General features: G+C 40.6%; 2 protein-coding genes across 4 annotated transcripts; both read right to left on the minus strand.

Annotated features, from left to right (window-relative positions):
- Positions 1–615: 615 nt before the first annotated feature.
- Positions 616–2,106, minus strand: HOXC5 (homeobox C5). The gene is made up of 2 exons (XM_063119621.1): positions 1,614–2,106; positions 616–908 (listed from the first exon to the last, which is right to left on the minus strand). The coding sequence occupies exons 1-2, from the start codon at positions 2,104–2,106 to the stop codon at positions 694–696; spliced, it is 708 nt and encodes a 235-aa protein (XP_062975691.1). The 3' UTR covers positions 616–693.
- A 3,568-nt stretch (positions 2,107–5,674) lies between these two features.
- On the minus strand, positions 5,675–20,813 carry HOXC6 (homeobox C6). 3 transcript variants are annotated; one of them, XM_063119619.1, is made up of 3 exons: positions 20,797–20,813; positions 6,954–7,178; positions 5,675–6,015 (listed from the first exon to the last, which is right to left on the minus strand). In XM_063119619.1, the coding sequence occupies exons 2-3, from the start codon at positions 7,105–7,107 to the stop codon at positions 5,705–5,707; spliced, it is 465 nt and encodes a 154-aa protein (XP_062975689.1). In that variant the 5' UTR covers positions 7,108–7,178; positions 20,797–20,813; the 3' UTR covers positions 5,675–5,704. The 3 variants fall into 3 exon arrangements, with proteins under 3 accessions (XP_062975689.1, XP_062975690.1, XP_062975688.1); XM_063119620.1 differs by having other exon boundaries at positions 6,954–7,162; positions 20,789–20,802; XM_063119618.1 differs by lacking the exon at positions 20,797–20,813 and having other exon boundaries at positions 6,954–7,641.
- Between the last annotated feature and the right edge of the window lie 200 nt (positions 20,814–21,013).

Genomic DNA, 21,013 nt, shown 5'->3' on the forward strand with positions numbered 1-21,013 from the left:
GCCCGATCCTACGCACATTTACTCGGAAGTAAGTACCCCTTGACTTCAGTGGGACTTACTCGCAAAGAAGCACTCACAAGATTGTAGCTTCAATCGCATTTGACTCAGACGCAAAGTACTTCGCATTTCAGTGGAATTTACTTCCAAATTCTGCGTTTAGGATCGGGGCCTTAGGACTTCCAAAAAGCAACGATGACCGCACTCACCCCTTTTTCATGCTTAACTTGAGCTTCGGTTTCAATTTCTTAAGCTGACGATTCTTTAGTGCTCGTCATTATTTTGTTAGGACTACTTGCCCAAAGTCGCCCATTGACTCTTAGGACTGGTTTTGGTATTGACCAGCAAATCTCCTCCCAACTTAAAGGAGACACAGGTTAGAGAGGAACGCGGGGGTGGTTTAAAACACACACCAAAAATACCCCCCCACCACCACTCCAGAGAGCTTTATAGTGAATTCTACTTGAAGCTAAAGACCAGGGTCTGTTTGCATACTAATAAGAGAACGCCTTTGTCTGATAGATTTGCAAGAGTATGTAGTCCAGTCCAGCCTGCAACCCTCCCACCCCTTCCCTTTCCCCACCTCCCAAAGAAAAGTTTCTCTCTTCCTCCCCCCCCCCTTCAAGGTAGGTTACAACAGCAGCTCTGGTCAAGACGAGCTGATTTCCCAACCCCAGCAAACCCAGACTTCTCTACCTAGAGAGACTCTTTGCTTTTCAATTTGGAATCTTTCTTCCATTTCATCCTCCGGTTTTGAAACCATATTTTGATTTGCCTCTCATTCAAACACAGGTTGTTGGCGATCTCTATGCGCCTCCGGCGGGTGAGATATCTGTTAAAATGGAATTCTTTTTCTAGTTCCAGAGTTTGGTACCGGGTGTAGCTGGTTCTGGAACGTTTGCCATCTGCTTCTGGAAAATAAAAGACACCGAATAAAAAGCCTAATAATAATAATAATAATAATAATAATAATAATAATAATAATAATAATAATAATAATAATTTTAAGGGAAGGGGAAAACAAAATGTACAAGAGAAAGAGATGTTTTTTTTAGTTTTAGTTTTTTTAGAGGGGGCTATTCTATCCCAGGATACATTTTTATATTTAATGGTAAATCGAGGTGTGAGATTTCCAACACTTTCTCATTAAAGTTTTGAGTTCAAGCCAAGGTTAGTCACTAAGGAAGTGATTTCCATTTAAACCATGAAAAAGTGTATATAAAAGGGGAAATTATATCCAGTCGTCCATTTCCTAGGTTAGGAAGGAGGTGGAAAGGTTTGCAAAAAACAAGCCATAAGCCCCTCTCCTTCCTATTAAAGAATGTGCGCGTTTTCAAGTTATTTCTCCCCCTTAAAATCTTTCCTTCTCCCCTACTGCGCCCCCCAAAAAATGGAATATTGCCTTTATACCCGTTTTGTTTCTATGATCCAATTATGCCGTCATAAATTTGGGCGTATATAGCCTCTAAGCCTTTTAGTGGACAGTTTTACGAGCAATTGATGCCTTAGTCGTAAAATTTACGACCCCAGGTTTTCCCCCCCCTTATTATTTGCCCCGTATGGCCTATAAAACCAAGGCAAATCCAGTGAAACAAAATCGAGAAGCGAAAGTTTACCGTGGCTCATGTGTAGTTTGGTCATCCACGGATATATTTGTGGTGGTGGTTGATGTTGTTGCTGCTGGCGCTGCTGCTGCATTGACTGCCCGCTTTGCTGGGCTGTTTGCACCGGCTCACTCTTGATTTCCCCACTGCTCTTAGATCTATCTTCCAGCGGCGTGGTGTTGTTGTTGTTACCACCAGCTTTCTGACTGTAAATTCCTGGGTTTAGAGGAGTCTGGTCGTCTCTGCCTAAAGTGTGCCCTGAAGATCCCATGACTGTACAGGAAGGTCGGTCGGGGTTAGATCTGGGGGTTGAAGACATGTCCACACCGTTCAGAGAGTTGGAAGCCCCAGATGAAGGGAATGTAATGCTCAGATCCAGCCCACTGTAGCAATACCTGGATGGCTGAACCTCAGATACAGATCCATAATTCCCATAACTTTGCATGGAATAGGCAGGAACATTTTGATTTTGCTTATAGAAGGAATTGGCTACGTAGGAACTCATGTCAGGAATTATATTTTTGCCCCCCCAGTCTCCCTCGCCCTCTCTCTCTCTCTCTCTCCCTCTCTCTCACACCCCTTTGATTAGGCTTGATTTGTGGCCCTTTTGAAGTTCAGGGTTTTTTTGTTCTCTAAAGTGCAGAATTTATAGGTGGAGATTCTTCTTTTCTTTATTCTATGTGCGCTGCCCAAATATGGGATGTTTAAATAGAATCACGTGACGGTGTTGGCCAGTCATAAATTTGGCTTGATGACCCCAGGAGGTTATTGATGGAAGCCCATGAAACGTATGTGATATGTTGGCATAACGAAACCAAAAAAAAAAAAAAAAAAAAAGGCCCCACACTCAAAGCACCGAGACAATGAGACTATAGCGTCACCTGGTGCTGGGTCTGGGGTATGACGTCTCATAAAATACTACCCCTCTGCTAACGCTCGAGGCTTATGGGTGTGAAACAACGCGCACAAACGCCCCTAAGCCTTCACAGAGATGGAAGACAAGAGCTAATTTCCCGTCTAAGGCGTTTCATAGGAAATTTTCAGCTTTTGATGTGGGACGTGTAAAATATGGCATTGAGAGTCGTATCCATGTAATAATATACTTCCTTGTGAATAACTCTGCTATTCCATGAGGTTATATAGTTGAAGTGCGGTTATGCCTTTACATGTGTATGCATGTGTGCCGTTCAGCTCCACAAGCGCCTGTTGGGTGGATTTAGTGTAAGACACAGATCCTCAATGAATGGATACAGAGCCATCATATCTGCACTGAATGCAAGCAGGGTGACAACGTGCAGGATTCGAATTCTCTTGGGTTATCCTTAGTACACCAGAGAATCCGATATGTACGTATACATGGGATATGTTGCACGCAATAAACTCTGTGTATTCTATATGTACCCTCAGATCAGGTATTTTATGTAAACGCATCCACCTACTACTCTGTTGACATGGATGCATATATTAAGACGCATGGAACTGCTTTTATGCTCAGACATACACAGCAGATTGAAACCTACGCTATAGCAATCCTCTGTTCTTTGCATATGTTTCTGTATATTTTGAGTGCAGTATCTTTCAGAGCTGATAATCAGTGTGTCCGTGTGTCCGTGCGTATCCAGAGAAGGCTGTGAATCAACTCGGCCTTCCCATAAATCATCTGTGTATCTTGAGTGAATGTATAAACATTCGCCTTGTTTTTCGTTGTATATATGTATGTATGTATGTATGTGTACCCATGAGAAGCGTTTTTAAAAGGCTTTGGGTGGGTGGGTGGGCATCACGTAGGGAAAGGTATGTGCCAGCGCTTGGCTTGTTAATTTCAATTTACTGCTTGCAAATATGAGGTTAGCTCTGCGGGGCTCTCTTGCGAAATAAATCCAGTTTTTCCTGGATGTTTAGGGAACCAGTTCCAGACCTAGGGGATGTTCCTTCTCCTTTACTCTGCGTTTAAAAAACATCAGCCACACTGGATGACCTATGTAATTTATAAATACCTTATTTCCCCTCCTACCAGTTCAACTGATGTGGTCTTCCTGTCCGGGTGTGGTGGCTTAACCCCCTAATTTTAATTCAGTGGACTCTTTTAAAAGTCCATCTAACATCTTTAGCTCATATTAGACATGTATTTTAAAGTTTCCCTGGCTCAGAGGAGAGGGCCATTTAGAAATATTGGGTCAGACCTCTTTAAAATCTGGTCGTATAGATTCCTTTCCTCCATGTTATATACATTTGTATTTAAAATGTAGATGATCTCTGTATAATCTGTCCTAGGCTTTGAGGACGTATAGAAACAGATATATTCCACAACCCTTCCAAAGGGAGCGGAGATACGAAATTAGCTCAGTCTGGGCTTTCAGTATTTACAATTAGTCTTTTGTTTTGTTCAACTGGAACCTGATGGTTTAATACAAAATGTTATAAGGTGAAGCTAAGGCTCTCAAACAAATGTATGCATCCAGATACCAGGATTTAGCTCACAGGCGTTTGTATCTGGCTCAGAGATGCCCCTTAGCTAAACATAAAGCCATTCCTGAGCCTAAGCCGCAATGTAACATTGGTGAGTGCATTACAGACATTGGTGGTCAGTTGTGCTTTTCTAAGCCTCCACCAAAAAAATATTTACCACCACCACCCTGTTTGATTTTTTTAAAAAAAATGTTCTTAAACAATTATTTGACCTCAAAAATCATAAAATAAAAATCTTCTGACTGAGCTTTTCTTTTCTTTTAACATTCGAAGATATGGAAACAGGGATTTCATGCAATTTTGACGGTATGGTGACGAGAAAGGAGATATAGCTAAGTAGGGTGTTTTTTGTGTGTGCGTGCATTCATATGCTCTAGTGGAAAGAAAATTTCGAAAAACGATCCTAAAGATACCTACTGGAAGTATTTTGTTTTTATTTCCACCCGCCGCCCTCTTTACTTCTGAGTAAAGATTGTTAGAGTCATACTGAGAGGCGGTAAAGGATAGAAAAGGGACATTCACACGCTCAGAATCTGTGAAGTCTTGTGCAAAACTCTTCCACTGGAGGTCATCCCCACTGAATTTCAGAAACCATTCAGTAAATTTTAAAAATAATATCCAGTTTTTATTAAATACTCAACCATAGTCTTCTGGACGTGACCTTTATACATGATGTTAGAGAGTGTAACACAAGATTTATTTATTTTGAATCTCCTACTTGCTATAGAATTCCATTCACTTTATACTGTTTGAACATTACAGTGCTAAACATAAATATAAATACAGAGACCACAAATACAGCTAAAAATATTCACACAGGACCTGTCACAGTTTGTAGTATGCATAATGACCCCAGGTAGTGTTTAAATACAATTAGTTTACTCTGGAAAATGCTATATTTAGGTAGACATAGCTTGGAGGCATGGGAGAGGTGGAGTGGGGGGTGGGGAGATGGAGGGAAAATATTTTCACAGGGGTAGGCAATTCAATGGTCTTTTTTGTCATCATCATCATCATCATCATCAATAACAGCCTTATCATCATCACCACCATCATTTTGGAAGCGAAACTGCATAGAGTTCATTTGGACATGGTGGATCCCAACCCAATCCAAAGCTGCCCCTTACAGGGTGCTCTGCCTTTTGCAAGCAAGATTCTTTCTAGAGAGAAGGAATGCTCTATGTGTGTGTGTGTGTGTGTGTGTGTGTGTGCGCAGCGTGTGTGTGTGTTTGTGTGTGTGTGTGTTGTTGTTGTTGTTGTTGCTGCTGCATTAAATACAGTCTTTATGCAAAGGTGGATAACTGGGCAAAGAGAAAGAGTGGGTGGAGCTGGAGGTGAGAAGGTGGTGGGCTCCTTAGGGAGAAAGTAAAGACATTTGGGACCTAGTTCTGAAAATGGGTGCATTAGTGCTGGAGACTGGGGGATGGGGGAGGGGAGATATTTCGCATCCACATCTCTCTCTGTCTCTCTCCTTTTAAATGTAACCAAATATATAATTTGTGCCAGTGGTAATATAGAAAGGAAAGGGGGACGAGGAGAAATGTGGGGTGGTGGGAGGAAAGAAAGGGGGACCGTATGAGTTGTGAGGAAGGTGTGGGGGGGGGAGGGGGAGGAACTGGCTGAGCCGTCAGTGTTCATTCCTTTGGTTTTTCCTCCTCTGTTTCTTCTCTTTTCTCCTCCTTTGCACCCAAGCTATCCGCAGCTGCTCCAGCGCCACCTCCTCCAGACAGGGTGGAACTCAAATTGCTTTCTTTTTTCCATTTCATCCTCCTGTTTTGGAACCAGATCTTGATCTGGCGTTCAGTTAGGCAAAGAGCATTGGCTATCTCTATCCTCCTCCGTCGTGTCAAGTAGCGATTGAAATGGAACTCCTTCTCTAGCTCCAGGGTCTGGTAGCGGGAGTAGATCTGGCGCCCCCTCCTTCGATCTGTTCCATAGCCAACCCCTATAGATTCGGAAACCAAACAAACTAAAAACGATTAGCTACACATTATTTTTTTAAAAAAATATAAGCAATTTTTATATATATATATATATATATATATATATATATATATATATATACATACATAAACGAGCACAAAATGAAGTCCATCAATCAGGACTCTCCCAACTCCACCCTCTATGCTCTGCCTTTATTGTCAACCTACACACACACACACACACACACACACACAATTTAATTCTGTTCCTTACTCTTGCTACCCATTAAAATCCTGCAGCACACATGGAAGGGGGGAGGATAAGAAGGGGGTTTGTCTAATTGAAAGCATGGTCCTATCTTATTTGAAAAGGTTCAAAATGTGTTGTTTTAATTATTTCTGCAAACTTAAAAAAAAAATCCAATTAGATCTTACTCCAATGCTGCTTTAATTACTAGGAATAGACACCCCTTCCATACATTATGAAGTCAAGCTACTTCATAAATCCCCATCTCCAAACCTGTTATTGGACAAGACATTTTGCATTCCTCCCTTCGTAAAAATGCCCTTTCTCACATACCAGGGGAATCTTCAGTTTTATAAAATAAAATAAAATAAAATAAAATAAAATAAAATAAAATAAAATAACCCCGGTTCTATTTCCTATACCTTACTCCCATCATCACCCCCATCCAAAAAGGGGGGGGGAGATGGAATCAGAGCTGATTGCACTTTATTATAGATATTTTATACTCTCGAAGTCTTTTAATTAGAAAGAGCATAACAAGCCATATTTGCTTGCAACAACTTAACAAATAAAAGGCCTGTAGCGGCAACTGTGAGGAAGCTATATTATTGTTTTTATGGGGCCATAAAAAGTAGCTGAGCCTGCTCTGCTAGGGAGACGGTCGTAAAGATGGTTCAGTTTATTTAATTTATCTCTGCAAGCTGTAAAACTTACCACTGTGGGAGTTCATGCGCTGCATCCACGGGTATATTTGAATGCTAGTTTTCTGTTCCTGGGATGTGCTCCTGTTTTGGTCACTTGTAAAATCCTGTGCAATGGAAGTTTGTGTATTGTGTCCCATAGAATTTTGCCTGCAGCTAGAGAGCATGTCCTTCTCTTGATAAAAGGCATTAGATCCGTAATCATATGGTCCCCGACTGGAGCTAAACACAACATTATCTTGCGGTGAATAAAAAGGAGATGAATAGATCCTGTTTTGAGCAACCGCTGCTCCATAAGTTGAAAAATGCCTTACAGGGTCATAGGCAGTGGAATTCAGAGCCACATTGGGCAATACCTCTTGACCACTGGTGAGGTGGCAAGATAGCGACGGGTTTGTGAAATAGGAATTCATATCTTCCCCCCTATACCTGGCTTGTATGATTTCTTTAATATTTATTTCTGTCTCCAGTTTGTAGTCTGAACTAGATTGTTATAGGGACGGCTCCACTCCAGGACAGACAAAATGACAAAGTCAGCTGACCCGTTGTGAGCCAATAGGAAGCTAGATGTCAAGACACGGAAAAATTGCTTTTGCTTGTGTTGATTCCCCAGTTGAAACTAAGTATGCATTGAAAGTAAGTCTCGAAATTCTAAATATAAGATGGTTTAGAAGAAGAGGGGGAAAATAGTAAGTATGATTCGGGGGGGAGGGGTGGGAAAGGAGTTAAGGGGGAGGGGCACAGAAAGAAAGGAAAGAAAAAAAGACTTAATAATAATAATTTTTAAAAAGCCACAGCCCAAATAGAGCTTTAGTTTTTTTTGGGGGGGGGAGAAAAAAAAGGGGAAAAAATAAACCTAGGCATGGAATCAGGATATGTATTCTTTTGAAAATGCTTGCTTAATAATATCTAACAACCAAATAGCTCAGAAATTATAGTCGTAAATCTCAAGTGTGCATAAAATATTAAGCCATAAATTCTCGTTCCCTCTACTAATTTACTGTTGGTCAATAAATGTGGAATCAAGTGCTTGTGTTCTTTATAAGACAATCCTGAAAGCAAGGAAAGGAAGCAAGGTGACAGCTGGACAGATAGTGTATCTTTTAGAGCATTCCTATACTCTGAAATTTGAAGAACTTTGCAGGATCTTTATTTTAAAGCCCTACAAAATTCAAAGTCCACCTTAAATCTTTTCTTTGGGCATATTTGAATGTTTCTCTTTTGAATATTTGCTTTGTAATTTTCAATAGTCTGAGATTGTTAGGGTCATGTTTACATGTGCAACATCAACAACCCACAAAGCATTACCTTGTGATTTGGAATGGTGTTTGTTAGAAAGAACAGCTCATGTTTACGTTTGCAAAAGAAGAAAAAGGGCAGAGGGAGGAAAAATTTATGGCTCCAGATATCTGTAGCTGATTAGAAAACTTCCCCCTTGAAATATTTAGTTAGATTAGAGAGTGGATTATATTCTACTCCTCTGGTGGATTTGCACCGACACACTAATTGAAATGAAGACAGCTAATCTAATTTTAATTTCAATCCACTGCCATAAATTGTTCCTTAAATGTAAAATATACCTGCTGATCTGTAAATATAGCAAGGTTCCTTCATCATTCCATTGGCTTGCTATTTAAAAATTCAATTAGGGCTAGGAAACCTTGGCCTTATTTCCATGTACATGTTAGGGGGTTTTTGTTTGGTTATTTTCAAGGTAGAATGTGTGTGGAATGATCCAAAAAATGAAATCTGACCAATATCAGGAGAACTTAGAATATTTCTCCTGATATTTGCTCCTAATGAGTCAGTACTTCTAAAATCCCTCTTTTCGATGAAGTATCTCTAAAAGGTTTGGGTTGAGAAAGAAGGGGAGCACATTTCTCCCCCCCCCACCCCCTACTCTAACAGGAACCCGGATGCCAAAGGATTTTATGATCTTTTTCCTCTGTGCAACAAAGCGAAGTAATCAATGGTAGTCATAAAACCATAAACGAGACTACAACTGACAAAAAGAGGGCTGAAGTATTCCTCTTGTATAACATTAAGCATTGCTTGAGAGTCAGTATGGGGGGAAAATAATTAAGTTTCCTGTTTTTAAAAATAAATAAATAAATAAACAAACAAACAAACAAACAAACAAACAAATAAAAGAGGGAACATAAAAAGATACCAAGGGGCTGTGTAGCTTATTATGAAGCTTCTGGCATGGGTTTTTCCTCTATTCACTGCACATGCCTTTTTCTATCCTGCAATAGTTGTCATCTAAACTTGTAACACACGTAAGGCATAGTACACACATGGCATAGATATTAGCATGTAGATTTTGAAAATAACCTTTGAATTGCTTTGCTTTCTCCCATTTCCCAGCCCTTTAACACACTATACATGGGGAATCTATATACACAGAGATATACAGTCACTAGGAGAAAAGGTGTATGTGGCAAGGGGGGTGGGTGGGGGGAGAGCACCAAAACGTTACCCTCTTCCCACACCCACCCACACACTTAGAGTTGTACATAACAATGCTCCTAATATGCCTGTACATGTAGGAAGATACGTAGGTTGGCAGATAAGCAGAGAAACAAACAGGCAGACAGAGCTCATTTAAACCCGAATTACTCTGAAGAAGTAGTAATATCCATTTTAAGACACTGAAAACACATAAATTAAAGGGCTTTTGTTTTATTTTTAAATGCACAATTAACCTGAACTGATTGAAGGGAGATCTTTCCTTCTTCATCTTCTTCATCTTCTTCTTCTTTAATGGTGGTTGGAGTTCTTTGGATAATAACTCCTCAGCCCAGTATATATATATATATGTTTGTGTTTAGACTGCATAATAATGTGTGTTGTGTGTGTGCGGGTTTTTTTAAAACTCTAATGTAAATTAGGAATACATTATTAGCGACAGAACTTCGAAATCCCTCCCCCCAAACACACACCTCTGTCTTTCTTAACTGGTTTGATTCATTGAAGGTAGCTTCTTTGTTACGTTTTTTAATACTAATACTAATCTCAGACTCCTAAAAGTTCTAAGATGACGTGACTACAAATGCAAAAAGGGGGTTAGGATGCGGAAGGGGTGGGTGGGTTATATAGATCCCAAAGAGCTGTTTTGGAGAGACCTGTGTAAGTACCCAGTGACTTGGAGTGGAGAAAGTGGAGTGTTTTATTACTTTTCTAAACAGAAGAGAACTCCTAAAAGTCTAGTCGAATTATAGGGAAGAGAAAACAGCTGGCACAAAGAAACTTAACGTAGGACCTTTCTTACATTTGGTTAGAAGGGAAGGAAGGCACTAGTAAATATACATCTAGGCAAGGCTTAGTGTTCTATTAATCACATTTCTATGCCTAATATTTTTTGGTGCCATGGATATCTTACTGACGAGATTATTATTATTATTATTTTAATAAAAGCATTATTAAAATTTGTAGAATGCAGTTGATCAAAGAAGGCGACTCCTCTCTCCTTCTCTCCATTTCCACCTCCCTGTAAACATATACAGGGAAATGTATAGGACTCTTTCTGGTTAAATTGGTCTGCAAACAATTATGTAAACTCATCAGCAGAAGCAAGAACAGATGTTTTATTAAAACTGCTACACAGCAGTGAAAATATGCAAAAGTCCTCGAGTAGTTCTTGAATAGCAGTTGGGTCTCCCCCCCACTCCCGCCCCCTGTAGTTAAAGAGCCCACAGAAAGCTGCAATAACATCCCCTCACTCATAAACTGTTTTCCCTTTTTGTTTTTACCCCGGATTTTACCCCCACACTGATGTTAAAGGAGAAAAATATGTCTCGTTAGAATTCTCTCTCTCTCTCTCTCTCTCTCTCTCTCTTTCAGCTATAATTAGTGAATTGATGAACTGATTTAGAGAAAAGCTTCAAAAATGCACACTCAACACATGTGTTTTTTATCCCCACTAATTGCTGAAAGGAAACACGACCTATCAATGAGCTCTGTCTCGCTCTCCCCTTGCAAGCAACTCCAATAAGATGCTGTCAGATTCTGATTTTGTTGTGTGATCTGGAATGCAAATCCAGACGCGTTTGTTTACTTTTCTGTTCGTTTCACGAGAGACCGAGAGTGGATTCTGTTAGATGTTAATGGCAGGGTGATCAGCTGAGACCGTTAACGCAAGAGCAGCCAAACAAACAAACAAACAAAAAAACCTTCACAAATTCTCACCCATTCTCTTGCCTAGGTGTAGAAAACTGCTTATTCATAAATGCAGGTTGTGTCTGGTTGCCTTTAAATATGCATCCAAAGTTGCCCCAGGTCAAATGCGTTTGTTTACTCTTTATGTGCTGGATTAGCTTGCACTCCCTTGTGGAAAAGTTTGTTACTATTCAAAGATAGATTAATAAGAAGTGCCCCATCTCTCAAGCACCCACTGCACACCCACCCACTGTTTATTATATGTACTCATATTTAATTTATGTATATAGTACCAGTTTGCACTCATTCCATGTACCTTGAGGCTGAAGAGGCAAATTGTTGCTGCAAGCATGTATGTGTGCGTATGTATGTGTGTGTGTGTGTGTGTGTGTGTGTGTGTGTGTGTGTATATCTATATATCTATATAGATATATATGTTTATAAATGTTTTACATATAATGCATACATTTCAGAGTAACACAGTCGCATTTGATGATTCACCTTTTTTTGCCAGGGAGGGGATATAAAAAGAGCCTTTATGTATAAATGTATTGAAAACAGAAGGCTGACAGATAATCATACAAATAAATAAGCATAGAATGAGGTCATAAGATTGTATGGAAGAAGTACGGATTTTCAGGCTATTCGACACGTGGCACCTCGTACTGGATACCTCATTTCAGCTGATCTCACCTTATATATGTTATCTCAGCCTTTTTACATTTGACATTTATTACAGGCGGGAGTTTCTTGCCTTGTAATTATTTATTTAGAGCGTTTGCACTCGAGTTATTCCTGCTCCTGCAGAATAACCTTCTTAATCAAATGTTGCCTCTGCCCATAAATAACTAAAGAATAATATATTTAAAAAAGCTATCTCAGAATATATGGCACATAAACACCAGGAGCCAATTGTGCCTGACCGATAACGTTTGCATTGTTTTGAACCATCCCCTATATGACAGTAATTACATTTTTATTATTTTAAATATGCAAACTACTAGTTTCACTCAGGCTCTCCACCCCACAACACACATTTCTGTCATAACATTGCTTAAACTTTATTCCAGCATTGCCATAATAAAAGATTGATAAAGTTTAACTATCACAAAATAAATTCTTGTTATTTGATGCACAGATAAATAACTACCAATAATAGTAACTGAGGTTCTTTCTTTTTTTATTATTATTACGTTTTTGCCCCACATCCTTCTAAGAACATTTTATTTTTCTTCCCCCATCAGGGAAATTCCGTTTCCCTGGTTGGGCCTGTAAAATCCTTCACTGTAAGGAGAAAGAATCAAAGCTATCGGTTTAAAACATGCTAATACAAATCCCTGGATTGTATGCTATTGTATTTCTACAACTCCATAACTGATGGAAAAGCAGTTTATAACTTAATAATTTCCCCAGGAAATTCTGGTTGCTGCCCCACTCTCCCACTCCATATGAAACACCACATGGCCCAAATTCTCTCTCTCTCTCTCTCTCTCTCTCTCTCTCTCTCACACACACACACACACACACACACACACACACACAGAGAGAGAGAGAGAGAGACAGAGACACAGAGACACAGAGAGAGAGACAGAGTCCGCCCAGCATTATGCTCCAAAAGTGAAAAATTGTAAATTCAAAATTACATAACCCAAACACTTGCTGAAAAGGAATCCCAGTTTCCAATGATTTCAAATTGGGGTATTCAAACGGTGGGGGTGGGAGATGGGGTTGTGGGGAGGAAAGGCGATAGCCTAAACATTACACACACTGAGCGGGGGATGGGAATTCTAGGGAATGTCAAAACACAAATCCTAGAGAGAGACGAAACAATTTTGGCTGTCGGTGGAGTGGAAAGAGAAAATGCTTTTTAATAATGTTGGGAATAAATGTGTGGCCCGGTTCTTTGCAAGAGATTCAAGTTCTTTTCTGACACCCTTAACCATGTATGTAGTTTCCCTGCTGTATTCCCCAGCCAAAACGTTACTGACTAAACCATGCCTCCCATGTACGTGTGTGTCTGTCTGTTTGTTTGTTTATCTATTTCTCTTTTATTCCAGATCTCTTGGTTGCACCTCCTTTCCAAGGTCCGAAACCTTCCAGGCTCATAAAAGGGAACTGCACATTGGTCAATCATTTTCAAATAACCACGTTGCCTTCTGCATTTGCCTCCACTGTAGCTCTGAGTTAAATTTTAGTCCATTAAAGGCGCTTCTTCTAATCGACAACTCTAACTGGGGATTTTGTGAGGACGAGGGGCTGGCGACTTTGACAGCTTGTCTACCTGAGTGTATTTAGCAGTGGGTTGTTATTGCTATTATTATTATTATTATTATTATTATTATTATTATTATTATTATTATTATTATTATTATATGTCAAGGCCCTGATGCAGATTGAGGAGGAGATAACATTATTATTGGTTGGGTGGGCCTATGTTAGCTTTTTGCTCGCTCTTGTGCGCTGACTACTACGGCCCAGTAGCATTGCAAACTTCACCAAAGAATGTTCAGTTTAAAGAACTTTATGGTTGACTTGGATTACTCCGCTTTTATGGCACGGAAATGTTCCATACAATGGTTCCCTCCTTCCTTTTGACATTCAAGAGAGTTGCGGTTGTGACGTCACACCGAGTTGTCATGGAGAATAGCTACCGGCTTAAAAATTATAAAGCGTGATATTAATATAGAGCAACATAAAATATGGATATAAGCAACTACTTATGCCCGTGAACAGATTAAACAAAGAAGAATATGATTTTAATACGTTCAGGAAGAATAATTCAACCATGAGAAATGGTTGTCATTATCTACCAGTTCTTATTTTATTTTATTGTTTGCACATGGGGGTGGGAGAGAGGGAAAAATTAATCTCAAGATGCCAGGAAGAAAAAGGGGGGGGGGGTGAGGAAGCAGTAGCAAAAGAAACAATAAGTCAGGGCACAATATTAGTTGCCTTAATGATGTGTGTTTTTAAAAGAGGTGATCACTTAGACAGAATTAAACTATATATTTGGAGAGGCAATCCTTTTTGCACTTTAGGAAACGGAGGCAATTTACAGAGCCTTTAATGGAGCCACAATTTCATATTTTAAGATCTGCTTAAATGCACCCATCCTTTTTCTAGAAAGGGAGGGGGGCATGGTGACCCGGAGCTGACGCGCCTTATCTATTTTTATGAATGCCTAAACGGTGGAAGTGATTTAAAACACAGTGTTCTAGAATGAGGGGCTGCGGGCTTGTGGGGGGCGGCGGACGGGTTTGGGGGGTTGGGGAAGGCTTTAAACAACAGCGACCAAGAAACTTCCAGTGAATAGATACCATCTCAAACAGCCCACTTCCAAATAGCTTTGAGAGACCAAACTTTTAAAAGTAGGAACTGTCCAGCCACAACCTTAATAGGGGGCTGTTTATAGGACAGCAAAAGGAATGGGCGGAGGAGACGGCCTTAGGTTGCAAGTAGTAAAAATCTTTGCCATTCCGGCTTTTATAGCAGACAAGACTCGCCCACAGCCCCGCAAGCATTTGAACTCTCCAGTCGTGAAATAAAGTTATTTTGGCCTTACTCTTTCTCCCCCTGTCTCTCCCAATATCCAACATCCATCCTCCGAAAGAATTGGGGGGTGGGGTGGGGTTGTGTGGGGGAGAGAGAAGTCGAGCTCGAGTTGGGAAATTGTTGGCTTGCCAACTTTCAGTCACTTGGTGGCAGTATACAAAACAAGTAAACAAAAAGAAAGTAGCAATTAAAAGATAGGGACGGTGAGAGGGGGGGAGAGAGAGGAAGAGGGAGAGAAAGCAAAAGTAGCAGCAGCGACAACACGCACGTTAAGGGTACAAAAAGGTGTGTGCGTAGGTGTGTAGATAGCACCATTCATGATGGCCTAAATCAAGGAGAACTTCGAAAATAAGAAACCAAACCACTTTCGTCCACCCAAACAACCCGAAGAAGTTGAGGCGCTAGGTGAAAAGAGCCGTGGCCACCGACTGAGGTTACTTTCAAGCAAAGGACTCAGCGGTAGTCTTTAACGGGAACTAACCCCTTGATCTCGACCACATTGCGCTCAGTTCACACCAGCAGAAACCGGCGGGACTTGCTGCGTCCAAGTAATGCGTTCAGAAAGAGCGAAACAGCCTTAAGCGTCTCTCTTCGTAGTGAGATTTAGACGTGGGCGGCCTAAGCCTATTAACTGCTATCATTTTTTTTTGAGCAAGCGGCTGTGGCTTGCGGTAAAACCGTTGCCACACGAAATCTAGTTCGTGTGTAAAGTGCCAGAGAAGGACGATAAGGAGGCAGTGCACAAATCTCATTGAAATCAATGGCAAGAATCTCGTGGATTTTCATGGAGTTGGATTACACCCTGCGTCTCAATAATTTGTGTTCCCCCCCTTCCCATTTATTTTATACATGCAGGACACAGGGCGTCTACACACACGCACGCACGCACGCACGCACGCACCCAAAGACAAATAATGGCGAATGATACTGTACTCATTATCCTAAATAAACTTCGGTGAATGGGATTGTTTTAAGGAACAACTTGGCACATGATTTTGCAACACCAGGCTTTCTATATCCATTTCAATATTCAAAATAGCCACGTTTTATCTCTTTCTAATTCTCTTTTGCCCCCTCGCCCCCCCCCCCGCTCCACTCCACTCCACGAACTTCACCCCCGTAGTACACGGACACTTAGGCAGAATGTCACTGAAAACATAAACAGGTCTGAGCATATAGGAACTTCCCGAAAGGACACATGTCTCCAGACTACCTGCCATTCGATTCAAACGTGACCAGTTCAAAACGCGTTTCCATTCAGCCAAGGAACTGGATGTAATGCTGAAATTCTTTTAAAGCCCAAAATGAATTGGGCTGTAAACCTCCAGCCAAGTAACTTCCTTTGCTCTGAAAGACCACTCCAAGAAAGAGACCGAAGGGCTGAAGCATTATTGAAATGTACACACACACACACACACACACACACACACACACATTATTCGTGATACACCCACCCACACGATAACATCTTTCTCGACTTACAGATACATTTCCTTATTCCGTCAATGATTCTCCTGCATCGCTTTCTCCTTCCAAATACTACTTTCTCAACCTTTGCTTCTGTGATCATTCTGTTCAGTTTCGGCCTTAACCCAAACATATATTTTTTTATCAATGAAGCAGCCTTTTATTTTATTTGTTATTTTTTTTTTAAAGGACTCCACTCAAAGAAATGTACGGACATAATGGGGGGGGGAAATTAAGACTGTTTATTAATATTCCAAATTGGCTTCAAAGAAGGAGTGAAGTACCTGCATAATCTCCTATTGAAACGTTTAACGCTGGAGAAAATGGGCCACAAAATATTTATAGTGACATAGGCCAAACATGGTGAACCAATATAATGTAAAATGTAGAAAGCTAAGTCCCAAATACACCCACTCACACACACCCACACACACCAAAATCACTCATCACAAAAACCACTGAAAAGAGAAGTTATATTCTTATCCCTTCCCAACTTTATTTATTTATTTTTTAGAAATAATTCAAAGTTAGGGCTTTGGATGTTGTTATTGCTTTTCAGTCAGAACTTATTTCTTCTGAGCAACATGCTCTATTTGACCCTGATTTAAGAAATCGTGATTATACCCAACTCGATTATTCTTCAACTGCAGCCGCTCAGGCGCACACCACCAATATCTCGCCCCTCTCTATCTATGGAATGGAATGTAAATCAATGTGTTCCATGACTTCAAAGTATATTATTGCTATTATTATTGCAGTTGTCATTTTTAAAAAAACTTTGACTCATTCTGTTTTATAACCTGTAACCCCTCAGTCCCTGCCAGGCTCCTTCTTCTCTCTATTTCTCTCACTGGTTCTGAGTTGAAAAAATAGATACATACTAGAATGGTTTCGATATTATTATTATTATTATTATTATTATTATTATTGGTAGTCATAGTCTTTCATCATTGGTTTTGTTGCTGTAATGAAATGTCTTATTGATGTTATAGTTGTAAAACTGTATGGTTCTTTTCAGCTGTTTTTATTATGGCCCTATCTACCTTTTAATAAATATATATGATTTATATTTCCATGTCAAATTCGTGGTTTTCAATTTTCACATTTACTACAGTGTTTATGATAAGGTATCAACCACCATTAAAAGCTATGACGAGGCCCAACATAACTATCACTCCACAGGATCTTGGCCCTGTATGTTACAATCTATTCTTTTTTTCCCTTTCTTTTCTGCATGTCAATCATGCTTTGGTCTTTACACTATAACTTCTATTCCATGGCAATGCTCTAGATAAAAGAAGTCATTTATTTCGTTTAGTCTGTAAAATGCAGAGAATATGTCAGATTCTTATTACACTTTTTATGTCTCCTCAAACATTCCAAGTTTATGAACAACGGCAATATGTCAGTTTTTTAAAAAATCAATACATTAAAATGTGTTTTGCGTAGTCAATCCTCTGCCCTAAGAGAGAGGTGATTGTTACACAAGGCTGGCACAAAAGACACACCAACAACATTTAATAACTCAGATTTTAGTTATAAGAGCCTAAGAAATCTGAGAGAGATTCTCATCTGAGAGTGGTTCTCCGAACAAACTTCACTCCACAGGAAAAACAGAAATACAACTCCAGAAACACTGATAGAAGAAGGAGCAGGAGGAGGAGGAGGAGGAAGAAGAAGAAGAAGAAGAAGAAGAAGAAGAAGAAGAAGAAGAAGAAGAAGAAGACAATGATGACAACTTCAGCAACCACGTGGTTCAAATAATCATTGTTCCATCATTAAAAGTATTGCTTCCATGACCCTATTTACACCACAGCAATGGCACCAACCACACAATACCAATATTCAACCAAGCCAATGAAGGTAGGGTGCATGTTATTCCATACCAAAGCCCAATACCTTGCAAGCAAGCCACATGGGTTACGTTGTCACCCCTAAAGCAAAACACATTTATTAAGGGGGTAAGCCTTTCCCATTGACTGGAATGGCGCGCCCTCGCATTTAAGGATGCATAAGCTGCAAACCAAGCTAATTTACCCGCCCCCTTGCCAAACAAGTGTATTCCAAATGGACCATGCGTCATGTCCCAGAATCAAAACCAGACACATACTTATCTATCATGTAGGTATCTATCCATCCATCCATCTGTGCAGATACATACACATACCACTTACCGCTTGCTGTGTTTTTGCTTCTTTTATTTACAGCACCTAAAAGGTTTGTTGATGGCTGCTGCTGCTGCTGCTACTGCTGTTTCCCCAAAGAATAAGATGACTGGCACAATCGGAAGCATTTGTTCAGATTTCTCTTAACTCCAACCCACAGGAAAAGGACAGCTACTTTTGCCACTTTAATAAACAATAGTCTTTCATTGCAATGCACGCAGCAATCCAGCTAGACGTTGTTAAAAAAAAGGGGGGGGAGCCCCATGCAGTGACAAATTTAATTGCGGTGAGGTCTTGATAAACCTTGATGGAGAATGTGTTAAATATTTCATTAAGGAATCCAGCTGAAGGTCCTAAAAATGACAGACAAACAGGGTGGCGTCCCCAAGATTTGCATTTCCACATATTGTATTAATATTGGTAAGGGGGGGAGCCATTTATAATGCTTCAGGAAGGGACCTCAGTCTTTGTTCCCCTCCCCCACCCTTTTGGCATAAGCCTGATCATCTCTGCCTGTGTTTGTTATTATTATGTTTCGATTAATTTGTAATTATTGGAACATAGCCCGCACCCACATTAACTGAGGAAAATCCAGACAGATAGGTATCAGTAATCACCGAAATGTGGACATAATACTTTCTGCCTCTCTTGTTTGAAAGGTGGGCTGCCTTTTGATATATACATTTATTTGGTGGGGTGGGGAGAGTTTAGAATGGGAAAGAAAGGAACACACACACACACACACAAACACACAGAGAGAGACAGAGAAAGGGGGAATCTCAGATAGTTTTCTAAAACGTTGGAAAGGAAACGTCTTAATCAAAGGTATAACTCTACAAAAACAAGTCACCAATACATCCAACCGTTTCCACACACAGTGCATTGAAAATAGACGAGCCACGTGTAAAATGTCCGAATGGACAAACCCAAACAAAGCAGGTTAAACTATTTAAACAGGTACCAAACCACATCGAGAGATAAAGAAAGTCATGATTAATGCTTGTTATATTGGACAGAACCGTTCCACCCCAAAGCTAGAGGATGACACAGCGGAATTGTAAGAGAAACACGCAAAAAAGAAAAAAAGAAGAAAGGTGGCTGGGTGAGGAAGACCCACTTCTAAAAATAGAGTAAAATTCACTACTCAAAGGATAAGCCTCCGGCAAAGCCAATTGAAACCATGTGTTGTGGAGGGGAAGGAGTGGAAAGGTAACGAACCTCCTGATACACAACAAACAGAGCCAGCCCATAATTGCTCATTAAAAATGGCACTCCTGTTTGCCTTCTCGCTCGCTGTACACCAGGGGGGCTTCTCTCTACGCCGTTTCCTGGATGAGGCAGCACGCACTGCGCATGTGCCTGAAGTACTCACGGCACTCCATCGCTCTTATGAAAAGTTGCTACTGTTGGGGTTTTTTTTGTTTTTGTTTGGTTTGCTTGTTTGTTTTGTTTTTAAAGAACTTTTTTTTTTAAGTAATTGGATTCAATGACCTTTGCCCCATCGGAGGCTCGTTCCAGACACTCTCCTTGACTTTAACCAGTGGACGGTACTATCCCAAGCTCTTTCTCTCCCCCCCCCGTCCACCCCCCCGCGCGCGCTTCCTTTCCCGAGCCCTCCCGCCATACTCCCCACCCTAGTAAACACTGCACCATTGTAAAGGGGAGGCAGACTGCAGCCGGCATCCTCCGTCTCCAGCAAACCAGACCGCAGTGACATCACCACTCGCAAACCTCCCCTCCCCCCCACCCCGAATTAACCACATTTGCGCCGATCCTTCCTGATCATATTCTGTCATAAGCAGGCTACACCCCTCTTTTCGTCTGCTTCGCGAAAACGATGCATCATTATCTTTAACACCCACCGCCATGGATCATTAGTTACACATTTTAGCCAATAAGGGAACACTTACCAGATTCTCTTCCCCTTTCTCTCTCTTTCTCTCTCCCTCTGTCTCTCTCTCTCTCTCTCTCTTTCTCTCTCCCTCCCTCTCTCTCTTTCTTTTCTGCCTCTTTTCTGTTCCGCTGACGGTGTGTTCAGCTCCACAGAAATATGCATGTTTTAAAAAAAGAGAGAAACAAAAAGGGGGGGGGAAGGAAAAAGAAAAGAAACCAAAACGTAAAATAATCCTTCTCTTTTTGAACATGGCATGGGGATAAGGGGAAAAGACTGGGCTCGCACATCTTCCCCCCCCTTTTTTTTTTTAAAAAAAAATAAAGGTATTTACAACTCCTTGTCCCCCTCGTCATTGCATCCTCCCAAGGAAATGTGTTGCGTTTTGCCCCTAGGGGTGGAGAATGGGAGGAGGAGGAGGCAACCAGCCGCAGCAGTAAACTCATTATTCTTAAAATGCCCACAGCAACCAACAATTCCAACCCCAAGGAAAAAAAAAAAAGGAAAGGCAAAGCAAAGAAAAAAGAACAAGAGACAATTCGAGATTCCTCCCGCCCACCCCGCCCCGCACAAAAAAAATTACTAATAATAATTAAAGGGAAAAAATACAGATACCATCGTACCCCCGTTTCACTGGCACAGCTTGGACTGTTAAAGGAAGGACTACTGCGAAAGAGTCATAAGAGAAACCACAATAAAAAGTTCACGTTCATGGATGGAGTCCACATGACTTCCTGTGGCCAATCCAACTTGTGATTCAGTCGTAAACTTTTATTGCTCAGCTGTAAATTTTCTGCAAACAACCAAGAATGCGTTGCATTTTTGTGACGAGTGCAAATG

This window comes from Elgaria multicarinata, chromosome 3 (assembly GCF_023053635.1).
Source record: "Elgaria multicarinata webbii isolate HBS135686 ecotype San Diego chromosome 3, rElgMul1.1.pri, whole genome shotgun sequence".
Lineage (NCBI taxonomy): Eukaryota > Metazoa > Chordata > Lepidosauria > Squamata > Anguidae > Elgaria > Elgaria multicarinata.

Coding starts and splice junctions, on each gene's coding strand:
- HOXC5 (XM_063119621.1), bottom strand. CDS start 2,106: ATGAGTTCCTACGTAGCCAATTCCTTCTATAAGCAAAATCAAAATGTT. Junction 909..1,613: donor CAAACTACACATGAGCCACG/GTAAACTTTCGC, acceptor TTTATTTTCCAG/AAGCAGATGGCAAACGTTCC.
- HOXC6 (XM_063119618.1), bottom strand. CDS start 7,353: ATGAATTCCTATTTCACAAACCCGTCGCTATCTTGCCACCTCACCAGT. Junction 6,016..6,953: donor GCGCATGAACTCCCACAGTG/GTAAGTTTTACA, acceptor CCGAATCTATAG/GGGTTGGCTATGGAACAGAT.